Raw genomic sequence first — 17,355 nt, forward strand, 5'->3', positions numbered from 1 at the left:
TTTGGCTACATTTAAAAACAGTTTTAGTGACTCCCTATGATAAATTTCGGGTATCAGTATCTGAATCAAGTTTTTAAATTCCTAATTTAACATTGAATTGCATATTGAATAGTAATTTTCTCATTTATTGTCAGTTCATAAAATATGTTATCTTAGTAAGTTTTTCCTTTGTATTTTTCAGATTTTCCAACTGCCATGCGTCGCTTGTTACGAAACGACGTACTTTTGTGTCGAACAGCTAGCAGCGTACTTCACATTCTTCCTATTGCTGGCCTTTATACTTTCCTTCCAAAATATTTAGAAAGTCAGTTTCAACTGACAGCAACAAAGGCTAATATGATATCAGGTTATTTATTTATATTTAATGATTTCATTATTATTTATATATTTGGATTATACTTTACTATTTAATAAATTAAATTTTTAATATAGAAACTGTAGAAATATTGAATATTATTAGAAATTTCAATAATCAAGTAATTTGCAGAAGAATAATGCCAGTTAATATTGGAAATAAAATAAACATGTATTCAAATATTTATTCAGATATTTTAAATAAATGCAATAAATATATATATATACAGTATATATATTGCATTTATTTAAAAAATATTTGTCGAACAGAATTCCGTTACGCCTGACGAAGAACCAACGAGGTTCGAAAACGTTTGCGTTTTACAGAGAAAGAAGAGAGAAGCACACCGGTCAAAGGCACTAAAGTTGTTGGATTATATTTATATTTAACTCCGGTTAAATTTTTAATATAGAAACTGTAGAAATATTGAATATTATTAGAAATTTCAATAATCAAGTAATTTGCAGAAGAATAATGCCAGTTAATATTGGAAATAAAATAAACATGTATTCAAATATTTATTCAGATATTTTAAATAAATGCAATAAATATATATATATACAGTATATATATTGCATTTATTTAAAAAATAATAGATCTAATTAGAAGAAATAAATAATAAGACTAAATTTTAAAAATGTTTGAAACAAAAAATACAATGGAATATTATAGTAAAATCCAAAAATGTTTATTAAATTGAAAGTTTGTTGTAATGAAAAATGTATCAATATATAAATTATCAAGCAAGTTAAACAGATAAATATAAAATCTACATACAAACAAAACTATCATACATGTTGTTATTATTTATTTTTTTTAGAACTACACTATTAATAAGTAAAGTCATCAATTTACTTAATTCACATTCCAAACCATCCTTTCTGTGCTTTGGTTTCCTACATCAGGAGGCACTCAGCAACATTTCACTTCTCTGCCTAAGCATTTTGTTAAAATACTTTTAAGATGACTGTAATTGTATTTTATCAAAATTTTAATATTTATTTTGATATCTACTTAAAGTATATTAAATTTTGAGACTTGTATTTACTGATATTATGTAAAAAATAAACTTTTTTTACAAAATATTTAATTGTTCTTGATGTTCAGTTTGTGGTGAGGATATTTACTTTTCTTAGTTAAAACAAATTCTCATTTTTGACAATTACAAATTCAAACAAGATATTTATAAACATTTTAACATTAAATAAACATAAATATAGTAACTAACAAAATAACTTTCTGTAAAAAAGTCTTTCTTTTATAAACATCCATTATTCACAGTTAAATATATATTATGAAATAATACAGTTCAGTGTTCAAATAATGTACAATACTTATAAACAAATATAAAATATAATAAACAATTAGGAGTTAAAAATATATTTAAAAAATTCTTTCTAGAATGACTACAACTTACTTACTCAGTGCAGTAATAAGGATGGAGTAAATGGGACAGTTGTTTTAGGCAATATTGTAGATACAAAGCAAAATCTTTTTAAGATAAAAATAATTTCATGTTTTTAAATTTATATATTTAAGAACATGAAATATATGATTAGTATTTTATTTATATTTAATAAATATAAATAAAAATGGTGTTTACTATTATTTTAGACACACACGGACACATCCAGGAACACCTGTAAAACCTAAGTTACAGATGGCATTGTTTGTGATATTCATCAAATGTTGATAATGATTTCATTATATTTTTGCAAATAAAGTAAATGAAACTAATCACAGAATTAATCTTTATAGGAATTGCTGGAATTCTAGTAATGGGCATTGGAATATTTGCAAGTGGAACATTTATGAGGAAATTCAAACCTAATGCTACATTTGTTGCCAAATGGATTTCTGCTGCTGCTTTAATATATTCCTTAGGAATGGTTATTCTAATGTGGTTGGGATGTCCTTTAAATAAATTTATTGGTCTTAATGCTGACAGGTAATAATAAAAAAATAAGTAACTTATTTCTAATTATAAAAGAAAAATCAAAATGATAAAGCTTTCATTCATTTATTTATTTAATTGAAAATATTCTCTGAAAAACTAACAAAATACTTTTAATTAAAAAGGTTTTTACTGTTTTTTTATTATTATTTAAATTTTTTTAAGGCTAAAACAGTACAAATATTATTATTAATGTTACATTTTTTCTTATTAACTGCATAGTAGATATATTTTGTAATCTATTCTCTAATTTAAAATTATATGTATGCAGTCCCAAACTTTCAAATGTAATGTATTCAACACCACCACAAAACACCAGGATGTATTAAATAATGTACTCCAAGAACCTATATCTGGTGTGACAAAAAAACAAAAGAAAAAGAAAAAAGGTTCACCACAAATGTTTACAAACTGCTGTGAGTTCTTCCTCAAGTGTTAAACAGAATTTATGATGGAACGGAGCAATCGGTTTATGAAATTTCAGAAACATTCGAATCTGTTACACAAGCCGTGCGTGCACACCGAATATTGGTTCTTGGAGTATGTAATGTAATGTACTTTTAAACATTTTTTGGAAAGTTGAATGTCTGAAAGTAAAACCATAGAGTTGCATGTTAAAAAGGGAGTTCTGTTTCTGGAAAGCTAAACATATATATATGTGGTGTCTATAGATGGCTGGGCTGGACATTAAGAAGCATATGCAGAACACAGTTTAAGAAAGAATATGAAGAGCTTCTTGTGACATATAATGACGTATATTTTAATACGATACAGAGAACATTACAAAAAGAACAGCACTAAATAAATCATCTTGATACTAATTATTAAATGGATATTAATTGTCTTGAAGCAGACATGTCGTTTGTGCTACGTCGTTGCTTCTTTTTTTTCTAACTCTAATGGTTCATCTTTTTTCCTGTCTGCGCAGGATGCCTGTGCACGACATCAGACTCAACCAAGTCATATCAGCGTGGGGGACAGACACCACATATATATATAATATCTTATTAAGATATGAAAGCTTTGGTTTTTACAGTAAATATGTTGCTATGCATAAAACATTAAAATATAGATTAAACAATACAATCGTCTCTGATGTTTCCAATTGTACTTAATAAATAAATAAATAAACAGAATAAAAGACAATAAAAATTAAGTTTCATAAATACATAAATTAATAAATTAGATCAGTTACATGGCATTTGGTATATTGTACAGAAATATGTAAATCTCAGATAATTCAATAGTTCAAAGTTGTGATTATTTTATCCCTTGAATTCAAACTAATGAGGATTTCCTGTATATATCAATATGTAGTGTGTGTAAATGAAAGTGTCCAAAATTAAAGCAACATACACAAATAAATAGTGGTCCTAGCAGACTATTTTTTTTTTTTTTTCAGAAACAATTTTGCTATATGTATAGCAAAATATTATATACATATATAATGCACTACATTTGTTGCATGGTTCACTATTGTCATGCATCATTTGCATGACACTTGCATGATGGGATGGCACTTTGATGATTTACATATGCGAGTTTCACTACTAACATATCATGGTGTTGATGCTACACAGGTTTTATACGGTGTATTTGTTACTTTAATTTTGAACACAAGTGTACGGATATGATTAAATATAGTTTCTTATACACATAATAGAAGATAAATAGCATTATAATTTTTCCATTTTGTGATATCAAAAGAAACTTTTAATATCATAGAAGTTACACTTAATGATTTCTAGAAGTACTTAAATATATATATATATTTTTTTTAAAGTGATTTTGTTTATTTCAAGCACTATGAGAACAATATTGTATAAGTAGAGATTGATTAAAAAGATAAAAAAGGATAGAAATACTAAATCATTATTAAGAATAACTGTAAATCAAATTTTTTACTAGTAATTTTTAATGCTAATGATATACGTAAAGTATATGTTCATAATTGCATGTTTGAGTACATATTTGTCTTTTGTACGGTGTTTTTTCCTAATAGAATTGCAATTATATCTTTTATAATGAATTCATAATAAATTTAACTTAAAATAAATACATATAAAAGTTATTTATTTATTTATTTTTAGCACAATTGCCACAAATCCAGTTTGTAGTGAAAACTGTGGATGCAGTTTGGGAGAATTTGCCCCAATATGTGCAAATGATGTAACATATGTATCACCATGTTTAGCAGGTTGCCATAAAAGAAATACATCAGTTGATGATCAAGTAAGAAAATCTTCATAAGATTACTAAATATACAAAAAATATCTATTTGTAATAAATCAGAATAATTATAAAATAAGTTGATATGACCTTATAAAATGCTATATTAAAGAAATAAAAGTGAATATTCTCCCAGCTTGGAAGCTTTAACATAATTTAATAGTTATTAAATTAATTAGAAAATAATTAGGCATATTCAAATACAATGTAGTGAAAAGCTAGTATTAATGTTTTAATTTTCTTAGGTCTTTAAATTTCTCACCAATATTATTTATACTATTTACAAGTATTATTGCAACTATTATTATACTTTAGATCAATGGTCGGCAACCATTGATCTAAAGTATAATAATAGTTGATGTTGACCAGTGATAGTTGACCAATGATCAAATTTTCTTGCGACCATCAGTGGTCCATCAGTGGACACTGATTTCTTGCAGACCATCAGTGGTCCATGGACCACTGATGGTCTGCAAGAAAATTTGGACATTGATTAACGGAAGATTACGTGAAGTATTACGAAAGAAATGCAAAATGCTTAGTTGCTTTTTTTTACTCGGGGTTTTTTATTCGAATCTAAAACCAAATACGAAGTGACTGTTATCAATAATAATGAACAATAAACAATATTGTGAGTGTGATTGTCATTCTTCGTGGAAAAGTGCTAAGAATCCATAAACTTATTTCAAACAAGTAGCAATGAACTGTAGGCTGGCATTAATTTGTTATAATTAAACATGCAAGTTTTGTATTAATATAGTAAAATTGAACTTTTATGATCATTATTCTACAGATTTTGTATCATTTAAAAAATTCATGATAGTGGTCCGTGGGATTCAAAATTGTGAGTTTAGTGGTCCGTGAGGTCAGAAAGGTTGCCGACTGCTTCTTTAGATAACCAAACTCTCTTAAGAAAACTTTTCAATTTTTAATTACCAGTAAATCATCTACAGCATTATATAAAATTACCAATTATATACCAATAGATCAGTGGTTATCAAATTTTTTTGCTTACAGTGCACTAAAACATGAAAATTTTTCGGGCACACTTTATGTACAAAATTAAAAATATATTAATATATATTAAATTATAAATAGCTGTACTATAATAACTGCTATGCTATAGATCTAACCTAGGCCTAACCTAGCTATTAGTTTATCATGGATATAATAAATCATTGTACAAATTGGTTTATTCTCATTTTTAAAATATGTTTTCATAATAATATGGTACTCTTGAGATCATCTCTTCAGGTGTGTAAGTATGCCTCAGTGTACCATTTGAGAACCTCTTTTAATCACTAAAATCTCTAATAAAATACTGTTTACAGTTCATATTTTTTATTACTTATTAAATGCTAAACATAATCAGCACTGATGAGAAGGGGAAAGACTGTGGTTATTCTCTTCAGTCTCAGCAATAAGAGGGCCAAGCAATAAGTGCGGGGTCAGAACATGATTGCTGTAGCTGCTACTAACAGGATTCCTAGGGAGGTCTTGTCTTTGGACTATGGGGGATCTGTTTTACTATAGGAATAGGCCTGGACCTTTACAGGTGGCTCAAGAGCCCATTTAAGTAAATTTCTTTCTCTTTGCAAGGACATATCACTGTGGTGTGTGAAGAAAGAAATATGGAAATTCCCCAAATAAAAAGATTGGTGGCTTGAACTGTTGAGTCTTTGTACCAGGCAGGTGGGGAAATAAGGTTAAGGGAGGAACCATGAGTATGGAGATTTTACCGGGGCTTGTGCTGTCAGTCCGCAGAGCTGAACAGCACAAGACAATCAATAAGTAGAAACAATTTCATTTCATAATAAAATTGAAATTTAAGATATCATGATAAATGCAGAAAATATCTGTAAATAATATAAACCTTAAACTGATAAAATATTTTATCTGCAATATTTTATCAGTTTAAGTTGTAGTTTTTCTATATTAATGTATGTTATATGCTGAAACATGCTTTATATTTTGAATGGATGTTTTCGTATTCTTAAAAAGTACAAGATGTGTTCAAAAAGTTCCAGGAATGGGCCAAAAATTCAATTATTAGGATATAAAGAAATTTCAATATTCAATACTTTTCAAAATAATCACTCTGAGCTTTCAATACACTTCCTCCAATTCAGGAAACATCTAGAAAAATCACCTTGGCACTGCAATTTTTTTGCAGCCATCTATTTCTCAATCAGTTCTAAAGACTTTTCTTTATCTAAAGCTGAAAAAAAAATTTAATGAAAACCAGTGTATATATGTGTATACACTGTATTTCCTCAATTAAACCTCGAGATTCAGATAAACCCCAAGGAGTAAGAATACTGTTTAAAAATAAACCATAGGTTGAAAAGCATGGGACACATATTGAAGTTTTGGATAGCATAATGTACTTTAAAGAAGTTTAACTAAATTTTTACTGCTTCAAATTGTCTGGAGTCAGACAGCACTTTCTATTCCAAAGTTCATGGAAACATTTTTTTGAAATAAAATTATAAATAATGTTAAATATTGAGCATAAGAAAGTCGTGATCAAGTTGAGAGCTTATCAGCCAAAGGGTAATTACGAAAACTGGTTCAAACTTGCCATCTCTTTCCAAAAGAGATAGTGAGTATGAACCAGAAGATGATAGTCACGGTCTTGAAATATCAAATCAGACCTGAATGATAATAATAACTGAATTGGAAGATGCTCAATCTAGTTAACTATGAAAACAGTAATTTCAAGTGTTGTAGATGTAATCCATAAATACAGTCAATAAATGGTTTTGATAATTCAGAAAATGTACAAGTAATTAAAATATTTTTTTCAGCTTTTACCCACTTTATCCTATTGAAAGATGAAAAATCAAAAAAAATCCTGGATATTCAAACACAAACCCAGGGTATACATGCATTTTAAAAATAAACCCCAGTAGGGTTTAATCAAGAAAATATGGTATATATATCATATTTACTTGAATGCAAGGTTCACTTTTTCAAGATTTAGTGTATCTCTGGAAATAGAGTGCATCGTAGATTTGATTAGTTGGTGTCTTAGATTTGATAAATATTTTGATTATAATACATCATATAATTAGCAACCTCTCATACCATGAATCTTTTTTCTCTGTCAGTAGAGATCAATGCTGTTTTAAGAAATAACAATACTGTTTTATTTAATTCACAAAAAATATAGACAAAAAGAATTAGGTTAAGTGGTAAGTAATATGGCACTAGAATGTTTACAAACAGCTTTAAATCACATGATTTTTTCCATGTAAATTTGTGCCATAGAAATTCAATTACAGGTTCAAGTGTGCCATGAAGTAAAAAAGGGGTTGAAAAACACTGGTCTAGACACTTAAACAACCATTTAGAATTAACAGATAAACATTAAAATGTGTTGACACTATCTTCCTGTTGTGGTTTTGATTTTTTTTTATGTAGTGTCATAAGTTTTATTTTTACTTTATAAAACTTGTGTACAGTACAAACAACTTTTTCTATCTTTGTGTCCACATTTGTATATTCTGTTTTTATTTCATTCTGATAATTTTATACCATTATTTTTGCTCCACAATAAATTTCTTAACAGAATAGCTATCATGTACATTAATGGTCAGAATTACTCCTATGCATCTAACCTAATCATTCTCTATCTGCAAAAATACAAATATTTGTATATCTTTTCTCCCCTCTCCCTTCTCCCTACTCTTCAACTCTTCCACCCTGTGGGCACTAAAAGGGTTTTTGCTATGCTTCTTAAAAGTTCATAAAGGGGTGATAGATCAGGCCCGGCATAGCTGGGACAGATTACCCATGAAAAATTTTGTGTATTGCTTACCAGAATCTGCATAAATCAATCCCACATAAAAGAAGACCTTGCTGTATTTAATTGATTCTTGTTTTTATGATTTATTTTACCTAAATTTTTCTGGATTAAATTATGTAAAAATCTGATATTGCTGTTTAAAGTGTGTCAAGTTTATTGTTGTTTATTTCCTTAAATTGTTATTAACATATATAAAAAACTTCGTAGTTTATTTTAGATTTATACAAGATTATATTATAATAGAAGCTTTGTCCATAGCTGCCTTCAAGTCAACCCTGATATTTCACATTACTTTGCAACATTCTCCACATTTATGTTTTACAATTTACAAAAATTCTGTAAAATATAAATTATTAGCTATATATATATATATATATATATATAGATTAAATAATTGTAAATAATAATAATAAATTAAATAAAGAATAATCAACAATAAGACAAAAGATGTTATAATTTAAAATGTAGAGTAAATTAATAACAACAAATATTCTTAAATCAGGCAGCTGGTGGTTAAAATTGATTGCTTGGATACTGACATTCTATGAGATGTCAACGATTAAATCTAGACACCTTGTAATTCATAAATATTTAATTTTTTAAGAATCTGAATTTTTCTGATAATGTATTTGTCATATTCTTATTTCTGTAAAATGTCTGCTCTACTTACTGACATTTCATGTCAGTAAGTGAAGCCAATAAAGCTTCTTTAAGAATATTAATCTTTCTGATATTCTATATAATAATAATAGATCATAAATCAATTTTTCAGTGAGTCTCTTGATTTTATTTAACTTATCACATTGATTGATTTGATCACAATAAATTCTATGGTGTAATGCCAAGGGACTTTAATATATATTAACTTTTTCATTTCAGGTTTTATATACTGATTGCCAATGTTTGGCTGCTAATGTTACAGCTGTTGCAGGGTATTGTCCATTAACATGTAATAATTTGATATGGTATATTGTTGTGTTTTCGTTTTTTGTGCTTGTTCATTCGACATCAGAAGTTGGTTCAATGATGTTGACTCTAAGGTATGTAAATTTAACAGGATCAATGTGTTTCAAATATTTAAGTATATTTATGTATAAACTAATTTTTATGCATCTTATCATTAAATAAAGTAGTCATTCATTTTCAAATGATATGAATAACCCTGTATTATAAAGTCCATGAAACATTTAAAAAATTTATTATTCATAAATTGCACAACAGATACTATATTTTTTAACTTTAAAATAAAGGTAAATTCTCAAAGTTTTTTTACATGAGTCACAAAAATCTCAATGTGTCCACTTTTACTGATGTGGCAGACATCTAGCTGAAAATTTATTTCTTCCCACGCATGTCAGCACTTCCCACTGTTGGTTGCAAGATGCCAATTTCTAAACTTGCATGTGTAGTGGATTTGTGGGGACTACACTCGTAGGCTTGTTGAAAACAACCCACAGTTTGTTCACTTGGCTCTGGACATCTGGGACAAGGAACAGTACACAGCCTTCATCCCAGAATTTCACAAACCACTTCAGGATAGTGTTGTATACAGGTGGCTCCTTATGAAATTCTGTTCAAAATTGTTTCTATACACACACAATAGACAAGATTCTTGAGTATTCCAACATGCAAAATGACTTTTTATGTTTGCTTAATGTCATATTTGCTACTGTTGCCTCCTAGCAACAAAACACAACTACTCATGCATACTATTCCTGAGAAAAAAACTTGGAGCATTTATCTTTAATTTTAATGCTAAAAAATATCATATCATGTTGTTTAGGAATAATAAATTTTTAAAATGTTTCATGGATTTATGAATAACCATGTATTTCAAATATATTTTAAATGAATTATATTTTAAACAAGTAAAAAATTTGGAAAATATATTTCTATTTATTATATTATAAATAATACATTTCACTTTAAAATGAATGAAATTGTATTTATTTCTAATTAGATAAATAATAAAAAAAAAACACAAAAAAATATTTTACATTTCTATGAATTTATAATTTATAAAAAATATAGATACAATATTATATTATGGGCCAGTGATGATTATGAAAGTGATCTGTTATATTTTTCATTTGGAAATATTTTAACTTTTGAGTTTGTAAAAATTAAAAACATTATTTATGTAATTATAAAATTTTATGAAAAGTTTACAAAATAAATTCAATTTTTTCCTATTTTTTACTTACACCACTTTCATAATTATATAATTTTATTATAGTCTATTGATTTTGCTATCCATAAACTATAATAAAACCTAGCATTGTAAGCATAACATTTAAAATTAAAATATAAATTTTTGATGTAAAAAAAATAATTTTAATTAACCAAATAAAGTTCAAGTAAACAGAAAATTGACATGTAAATTCTTTATATAATCAGAATCTTGTTTTTGAATAATCTTATCTGAATCCTATGATAAGAGAAAAGTTCTTACAATATCAATAATAAACAGAAAAGATAATTGACACAACCTGAATATAAAGAAAGTATAATTTATCAGAATTAAAATGTTCTAATTTTGTATTGAAAATAAGAGTTTAAGAGCTAAATATTGATATTTTTGTTTAAAAATTTTCTAATCTTTCTTTTACCTGAAAATATATTTCTTCTAAATTTAAATTTTAAATATAAACAATATAATTTGCTTAGTTGAAGACTGATAAAATTTCTGATAAATTTGGTATCATTATTTTCATAGACTAAACTACTAAACACCAATCAAGGTTGCATGTAAATTATACTGTAATTCATTGCTTTATATGTAATAGAAGTATATATTTTGTAATTTTAATAGACAGTGACATATAAAATAAAATAATTCCACAATGATATTTTATGAATTTTGAGAAGATCCATTTATAATTCATTTTAAAATAAATATTATTTCAAAGTTCATAAAATAAAATTAAGTAATAAAAGTAAATATTATTACTTATCAGTTCCTTAAAAAATAACTTTAATGAAATAAATAAATCGAAATTTACAGATATTAGACAGTACAGTTACATAATAACCATTACCAACAGCTTTTATACTACAATATAATATTAGTAAAACACTCAGAAATTGCTTTGTGAGAATTCTCTTGTACATATACATGATTATGATCAAAAAACAAAACAGAATAATCAAGAATAAGCATCAGTCCAAGTTTACAATGTTTTATTTTAAGAACTTCCTTTTCATATGTCAAATTCACAATATGTTAGATGAAAACCTTATAATTTAACTTTCTATAAATTTAAAGTTGATTACTTCATATAAAAGTAAATATAAATGCACCACCATAGCCAGATATACAGTATTTTTATCAACACATAAAGCAGTTATAAGAGTGATTTTGAATAAAAACCTAGTATTGGATCACTTTCTGATATTATTAAATATAATGCCTTATATAATACTGTTATATTCAGAAAAGATACCACCTTAAGTAATTGTACTATTAATCTTAAATATGGAATGTGGGTTCAGAAAAGATTAGATATATTGTATACTTAAGCATAAACATGGAACTGTACTATATTTATGATAAAATTTGTATCTCACTTAGATGTACTACAGTACTACACTTCTCTCATACTATATTTCCTTTTTTTTATAAAAATTTATATTTTTGCATATACTATTAAATTTATTATATAAAAACTGATACATACATACATAATTCAATGTATGTGTTAGTATGCATCAAATTTATATATTTAATGTGTGTCCTAAGATAGAATTTTTGATATACTGTTCTTTAAAATTACATTTGCTTACTTATTTGTGTTTTCTGTTTTTCTAATCATTCATATGCAATTAGAATACTTCTAATTCTTTTGAATTTATTATTATGAAAACTTGATACATAATGGAATGTGATCAAATTACAAATTTCACACACATTGTTACTCATTTAAGATTTAACAATAAAATAAGGAAGAAAATGTATAAATATAAGAAAAGCAGAATTTACTTAAATTCCATCCTGCACACTAAAATTACTCAGAAAAGATTTTAACTAAAAACACAGTATTAATATGTATAATGCTGTACAGTGGAACCCCGGTTAACAAACTTAATTTGTTCTGCGACTTCGTTCGTTAACCGAAGCAATTTTTCCCATAGAAATTAATGCAAATACAATTTATCCGTTCTAGCATCCAAATTTTTTCTGATTTTATTTGTAAAATACAGTAGGTTTTCTTTGATGAAAATGTAAGAAAACGTAATATCTATCATTACGGAAACAAACGTGTAAACTTTATTTAATAAAATAGCACTGTACATACCTTCGTTTGTTGTAGTTGGTGGCAGAGGAGTGGCGATATAAGGAGCTTAATGTTTAGAAGGAAAATTTCCCTTCAAAAAAATAACGGGTAGCACTTCATCGGGAGATTTTTTGAGTCGAGGTCTCTTTTGGTAAGGAGCAAGAAATTGATCTAAAGTTGGTGGTCTTACTCTTTTAATCAAAATTTTTCTCAAATGCGATAGCGCATTGTCGTTTTCTATTGCCACTATCACTTTTTTCTTTCTTGGATGCCATATTGATTAAATATATAAATCACAAAACTGAAAAAACAAGTTCAGCACAAACACTCTGAAAAGCAATGCTTAACTCATTCATACCTAACAGCAACTAAAATTTGACACAAAAAACCGTTACGTTCATTATCTGAATTTTGTCCGTTATCCGAGACAAAATTTTTGCAAAATAAAAGTTCGTCAACCGATTCGGTCATTAACCAGGGCATTTGTTAACCGGGGTTCCACTGTACTATTTTATAATCTTTTGCAAAATTTACTGAAATGCAGGTTTGAAATGAATAGAAAAAAAGATGGAAATTTAAAAATAGACCAAAAAAATTAACATTAATTTGAAATATTACATATATTTATGCATAATACAATATATGTATTATTTATAGCCAATCTGCTGAATTACAGCCTGATAATTTGGCAGATCATCCAGCTTTAATCAAAAGTTGGGTTTTTGACTTGTTGTTTATATACATGTATTGAATAGATTAGATGGAATGTACTCTTATTAGTTTTGTCTCAGCATTTTACATATATTTAATTAATAATAAAAATTAAATAATGATGCATATCAAATATGTTTGATTATTGCAAAGTAAAGAGTACATAGAATGTATAATGAAAAGTAATGTCATACTAGTAAAAGTATGAAGAGAGGTTTTGTTTTCATAAATTGACTCCATATATTAGTCATAAAAGTTATGTCATTAATATACTATTTGTAATCTACTCTCACTTTAGATCTAACTTCAATTTCAGTACGTTAACTTGTCTCTTCTTATCCTTCCTTTTATAACTTTCTAAACTCAATAGTCAGATGGCCAAGGTGGTAAGATGTCATCCTACCAGTCTGGGGACTAGAATTGAATCTAGATGGCTAAAAGAATTTTTCATGGGGAGTTGGGCTTCATCCCTCACCATCCAGTTGTTCCCATTATGGGCTTGGCCAAATTCACAATTGGTATGAAAAAAGACCAGATTCACAGGGTAGAAAGAGTTTAAAAAGAAAAAAAACATGTTAAACTTGTATCTACCTGTTCTAACATTTCTTTTAGCATTTAAATAATAAAAAAGAAAATGCCAGAACTGGCAGATGCGTGTTTAGAGAATCACAGTATGATAATTATCACAAGTTTTCCCATATACTCATAAAATGAAATTTTTTCAAAACATTCATTATTATTTATATTTTTTATTTAGCCTTTGTTATAACTAGTAAAGCAACAAACAGACTATTTAATTTCTTTCACAGTGTTTCATGAAATTACAGTGGATAACTCTTAAATCAGAAACTGCATTCAAGAGAACTCATGAAAAAAATATAATGATCTTAATTGAAAATTGTGCCTGAATATATTTTCTCTTCAGAACAAAATGAATATAATTGTTTGAAATTTTTAAGAAATTTATTTTATGAAAATAAGAAAGTAAAATTGGTCTCCCAATATATTTCTTTTTTGATAATTTTTTTAATATTAAACATTCAAAGTTACTTATTATCATCATCATCATCATGTTGGTGGAGTGTTTTCTACACAGCATATATACAGGTGCCTGGTGCTATGCCAAACTAAAGTCATGGCTGTTCATTTACGGCTGTTGTGAGTGTATTTACTTATAATATTGGGTTTCGTTGATGTATATTTGTACATGTATATATCGTCCTTTAAGAATTTGACTATGTGGCATGTGTTTAGTATGATAGCCTTTTATAATGTGATGTATGTGTTGTGAAGTCCTAATGTTTCAAGACTTTTGTTTATACAAAAGTCTTGAAACATTAGGAAACATGTATATGGTATGATGCCTACACCAGGAAGGAATACTGGCATAATAAGTACCTTATCCATTCTCCATAGATGCTTTTTGTAGTTGAGTTCTGAATACTTAATAATTTTTTAGTGTATGTGTTGTGTTTGTTGTGAGTGTTTGGAACAGCTTTCTCTATAATGTATGCGATTTTGTTTTGTTTGACTGGTCTGTTGTGATGTTTTTAATCTGCAATTATTGATTTTCATTGTATTCTGTGTGGTGTTTTTTAAGACCATTTGAAATATGTATTTGTAGTATTGTTCCTGTTGTATAGAAGTTTGTTTGTACGCAAGCTTTTGATGTATTATATTTGCTATTTGGTTATGACAGTGTAAATAGTCCGTTTATATTAAAAGCTTACAACCTGATGTGATATATTGTATAGTCTCATGCATGATGTGACATTTCCTGTAGATGTTATCTGTGAATATTATCTTTCAAGATTGTGCTTAATGTAGTTTCTTGTATTTATGACCTGATCTTGTATTGACAATCATAAACCCTTCTATCTCTCTGAAGAGATACTCATGAGTCAATTATAAGCAGTAGCAGTCAGTGCCGGATTAAGCCTCTAGCGGGCTCTAGACAAAATTTAAATTGGGGCCCCATTTAAATAAGTTGCACCTAAACAAATCTTATATAATGTGACATTAGCGTAGCTAGCATGGGTGACACCCGGTACAGATATCGTGGTGTCACCCATAACTTTTTAACTCTTTTATAAAACACTATTGAATTGTAATATCGTCGCACTCGAGCAACTTGAACGCTGTATTGAATATGCGATGTTGCGACGTATAAGTGTAGATTTAGAAAATAAATCATAACCATCCATACATCAGTACTACCACGAGATGCGGTCCTAGGAATATTTCTAGATGGCCTGAGAGATCTCACGGCGTACATTACTTCTGACGCACGGGTGGCTGTTGACTTTTTTTTTTTTTTTTTTTTTTTTTTTCTGCAGGTAATGGCTAGTCGGGCGGAGCTTAGTAGGAATTCTTTTCTTAAGTACGGCATTTTTCTGTCCTATCGAATTTCGATTCAAGTTTCTAAATCGGAACAGAGATATCTTCTGCACTGAAGCCGGGCCCCTCCGGATTACGGGCCCTAGACATTTGCCTACTTTGCCTATTCGATAATCCGGCCCTGGTAGCAGTAGTACATTAGTATTATATTTTTTTCCTACAAATATATTTTGCAAATCTCAAGTTAGTCTCTCGTATCTTAATCTGAATGATAAAATTAAGATTTAGATGGAAAAATCTGCTTTCATAGAAAAAGAAAATACATTGTGTAGAAAAATATTTTATTTAACTGCTAAAGACAGATTTTATAATGATACAAAATCATTAAACTACTATTTTAGTCTGAGCTTCTTAATAATAAAGACTAAAATCCTATTTTTCTTAAAAAATTAATAATCTTGGTAATTCAAAATCAGTTATCACATTTTATAGAACTATAATGTTAAATAATATTTATAAATACAGTGATATCTCGGTTTTTGTTGATAATCCGTCCGAAAACAATTGGCAAAATTCGAAGCTGATGAAAACCGAGGCAATTATTTCCATATGAATCAATGTAAATCCAATTAATTTGTTCTAGACACTCCAAAATACATACCAAAAACACATTTTATAGAGAATTAATATAGCATTAAATACTAAAAGCAATAAGAAATTAACATAAAAGACTAATTAGCATAAAGATAAAAGCATTAAGATTAAAGATAAGATAATTAGCATTAAGATGAAAGCAATGGAATTGCTTGGCTAGACACGCGGGATAATGTTTTGTTTTGCAGAAGCTAGTTGGACATGAGCTTCTAGCCTATATCGCCCTGTGGTAAAGTATGACGTAATTGTCATGTAATAGTAGTTGTATGCTTTTATGATGGTTGTATCAAGGGGAATAATGCCTTTCAGAAAATCTGTTTAAGGGTAACTGGCCCCTATTCAGGCGTTACAGACGTGGAGAAAACCTGGAAAACTTCACGTGGCCAGCCCACACTGGCGAAGCATGAAAACATGACCAAACTCCCAGTGTTCAGAGAACGGAACCATTGACCAATGATGGGCCGTTGCGGGGTAATGTTCACACAACAAGAAATAATGCCACACTGTGCCAGAAAACACGTGGATTGCCCTTTGTTTTTGCAAAATTAGCAGTGAGGTCACTCGAGCACGCCGATGAAATCCGAGGCAATTGACAAAAACCGAGACAAATTTTTCACAAAAAAATGACGATAACTGAAGTCAACGAAAACCGAGGTATTACTGTATTGTATAATTGTTTAGAGAAGTATACATACTGTCTATGTATATAAATGATCAAACTCACAAGATGATGGCACAAAATGTTTGATGATGCCACAAAGTCAGGATTGGTAACATCATTATTCTGACGTTATTAGAGAGAAATATTTAAATCTTGAACACTTATTTACTGTCAAGTTAAAAGTAACATCTGAAACTCTAAATAAATAAACAAATCAAATTTTGGCCCTAAAAAGTTCTTGGACAATCTTGCTTTATACCTTTTTCATAGTAATATGAACAGAAAATTAAGGTAAACCAGTTTCTTGAGATAAATGCTTCAGATTTTGTGGGATTCATTTATAAGCATAGTTGAATATTTTCATGTCTTTCC

General features: G+C 28.0%; 2 protein-coding genes across 5 annotated transcripts in view; one reads left to right on the forward strand and one right to left on the reverse strand.

Moving 5' to 3' along the window:
• The window catches only part of Rpn11 (regulatory particle non-ATPase 11), a 129,811-nt gene that overhangs the window by 94,129 nt on the left and 18,327 nt on the right, over positions 1 to 17,355 (reverse strand). The window lies entirely within an intron of this gene.
• The window catches only part of LOC136988596 (solute carrier organic anion transporter family member 74D-like), a 55,586-nt gene that overhangs the window by 31,984 nt on the left and 6,247 nt on the right, over positions 1 to 17,355 (forward strand). For all 4 annotated transcript variants that reach the window (XM_067286493.1, XM_067286495.1, XM_067286494.1 and 1 more), the window contains 4 exons: positions 182 to 346; positions 2,114 to 2,303; positions 4,400 to 4,541; positions 9,226 to 9,386. In XM_067286493.1, the coding sequence (XP_067142594.1) occupies positions 182 to 346; positions 2,114 to 2,303; positions 4,400 to 4,541; positions 9,226 to 9,386 (658 nt within the window). The remainder of the gene's footprint in view (positions 1 to 181; positions 347 to 2,113; positions 2,304 to 4,399; positions 4,542 to 9,225; positions 9,387 to 17,355) is intronic.

This window comes from Centruroides vittatus, unplaced genomic scaffold (genome assembly GCF_030686945.1).
Source record: "Centruroides vittatus isolate TY-2023 unplaced genomic scaffold, ASM3068694v2 scaffold_3315, whole genome shotgun sequence".
NCBI lineage: Eukaryota > Metazoa > Arthropoda > Arachnida > Scorpiones > Buthidae > Centruroides > Centruroides vittatus.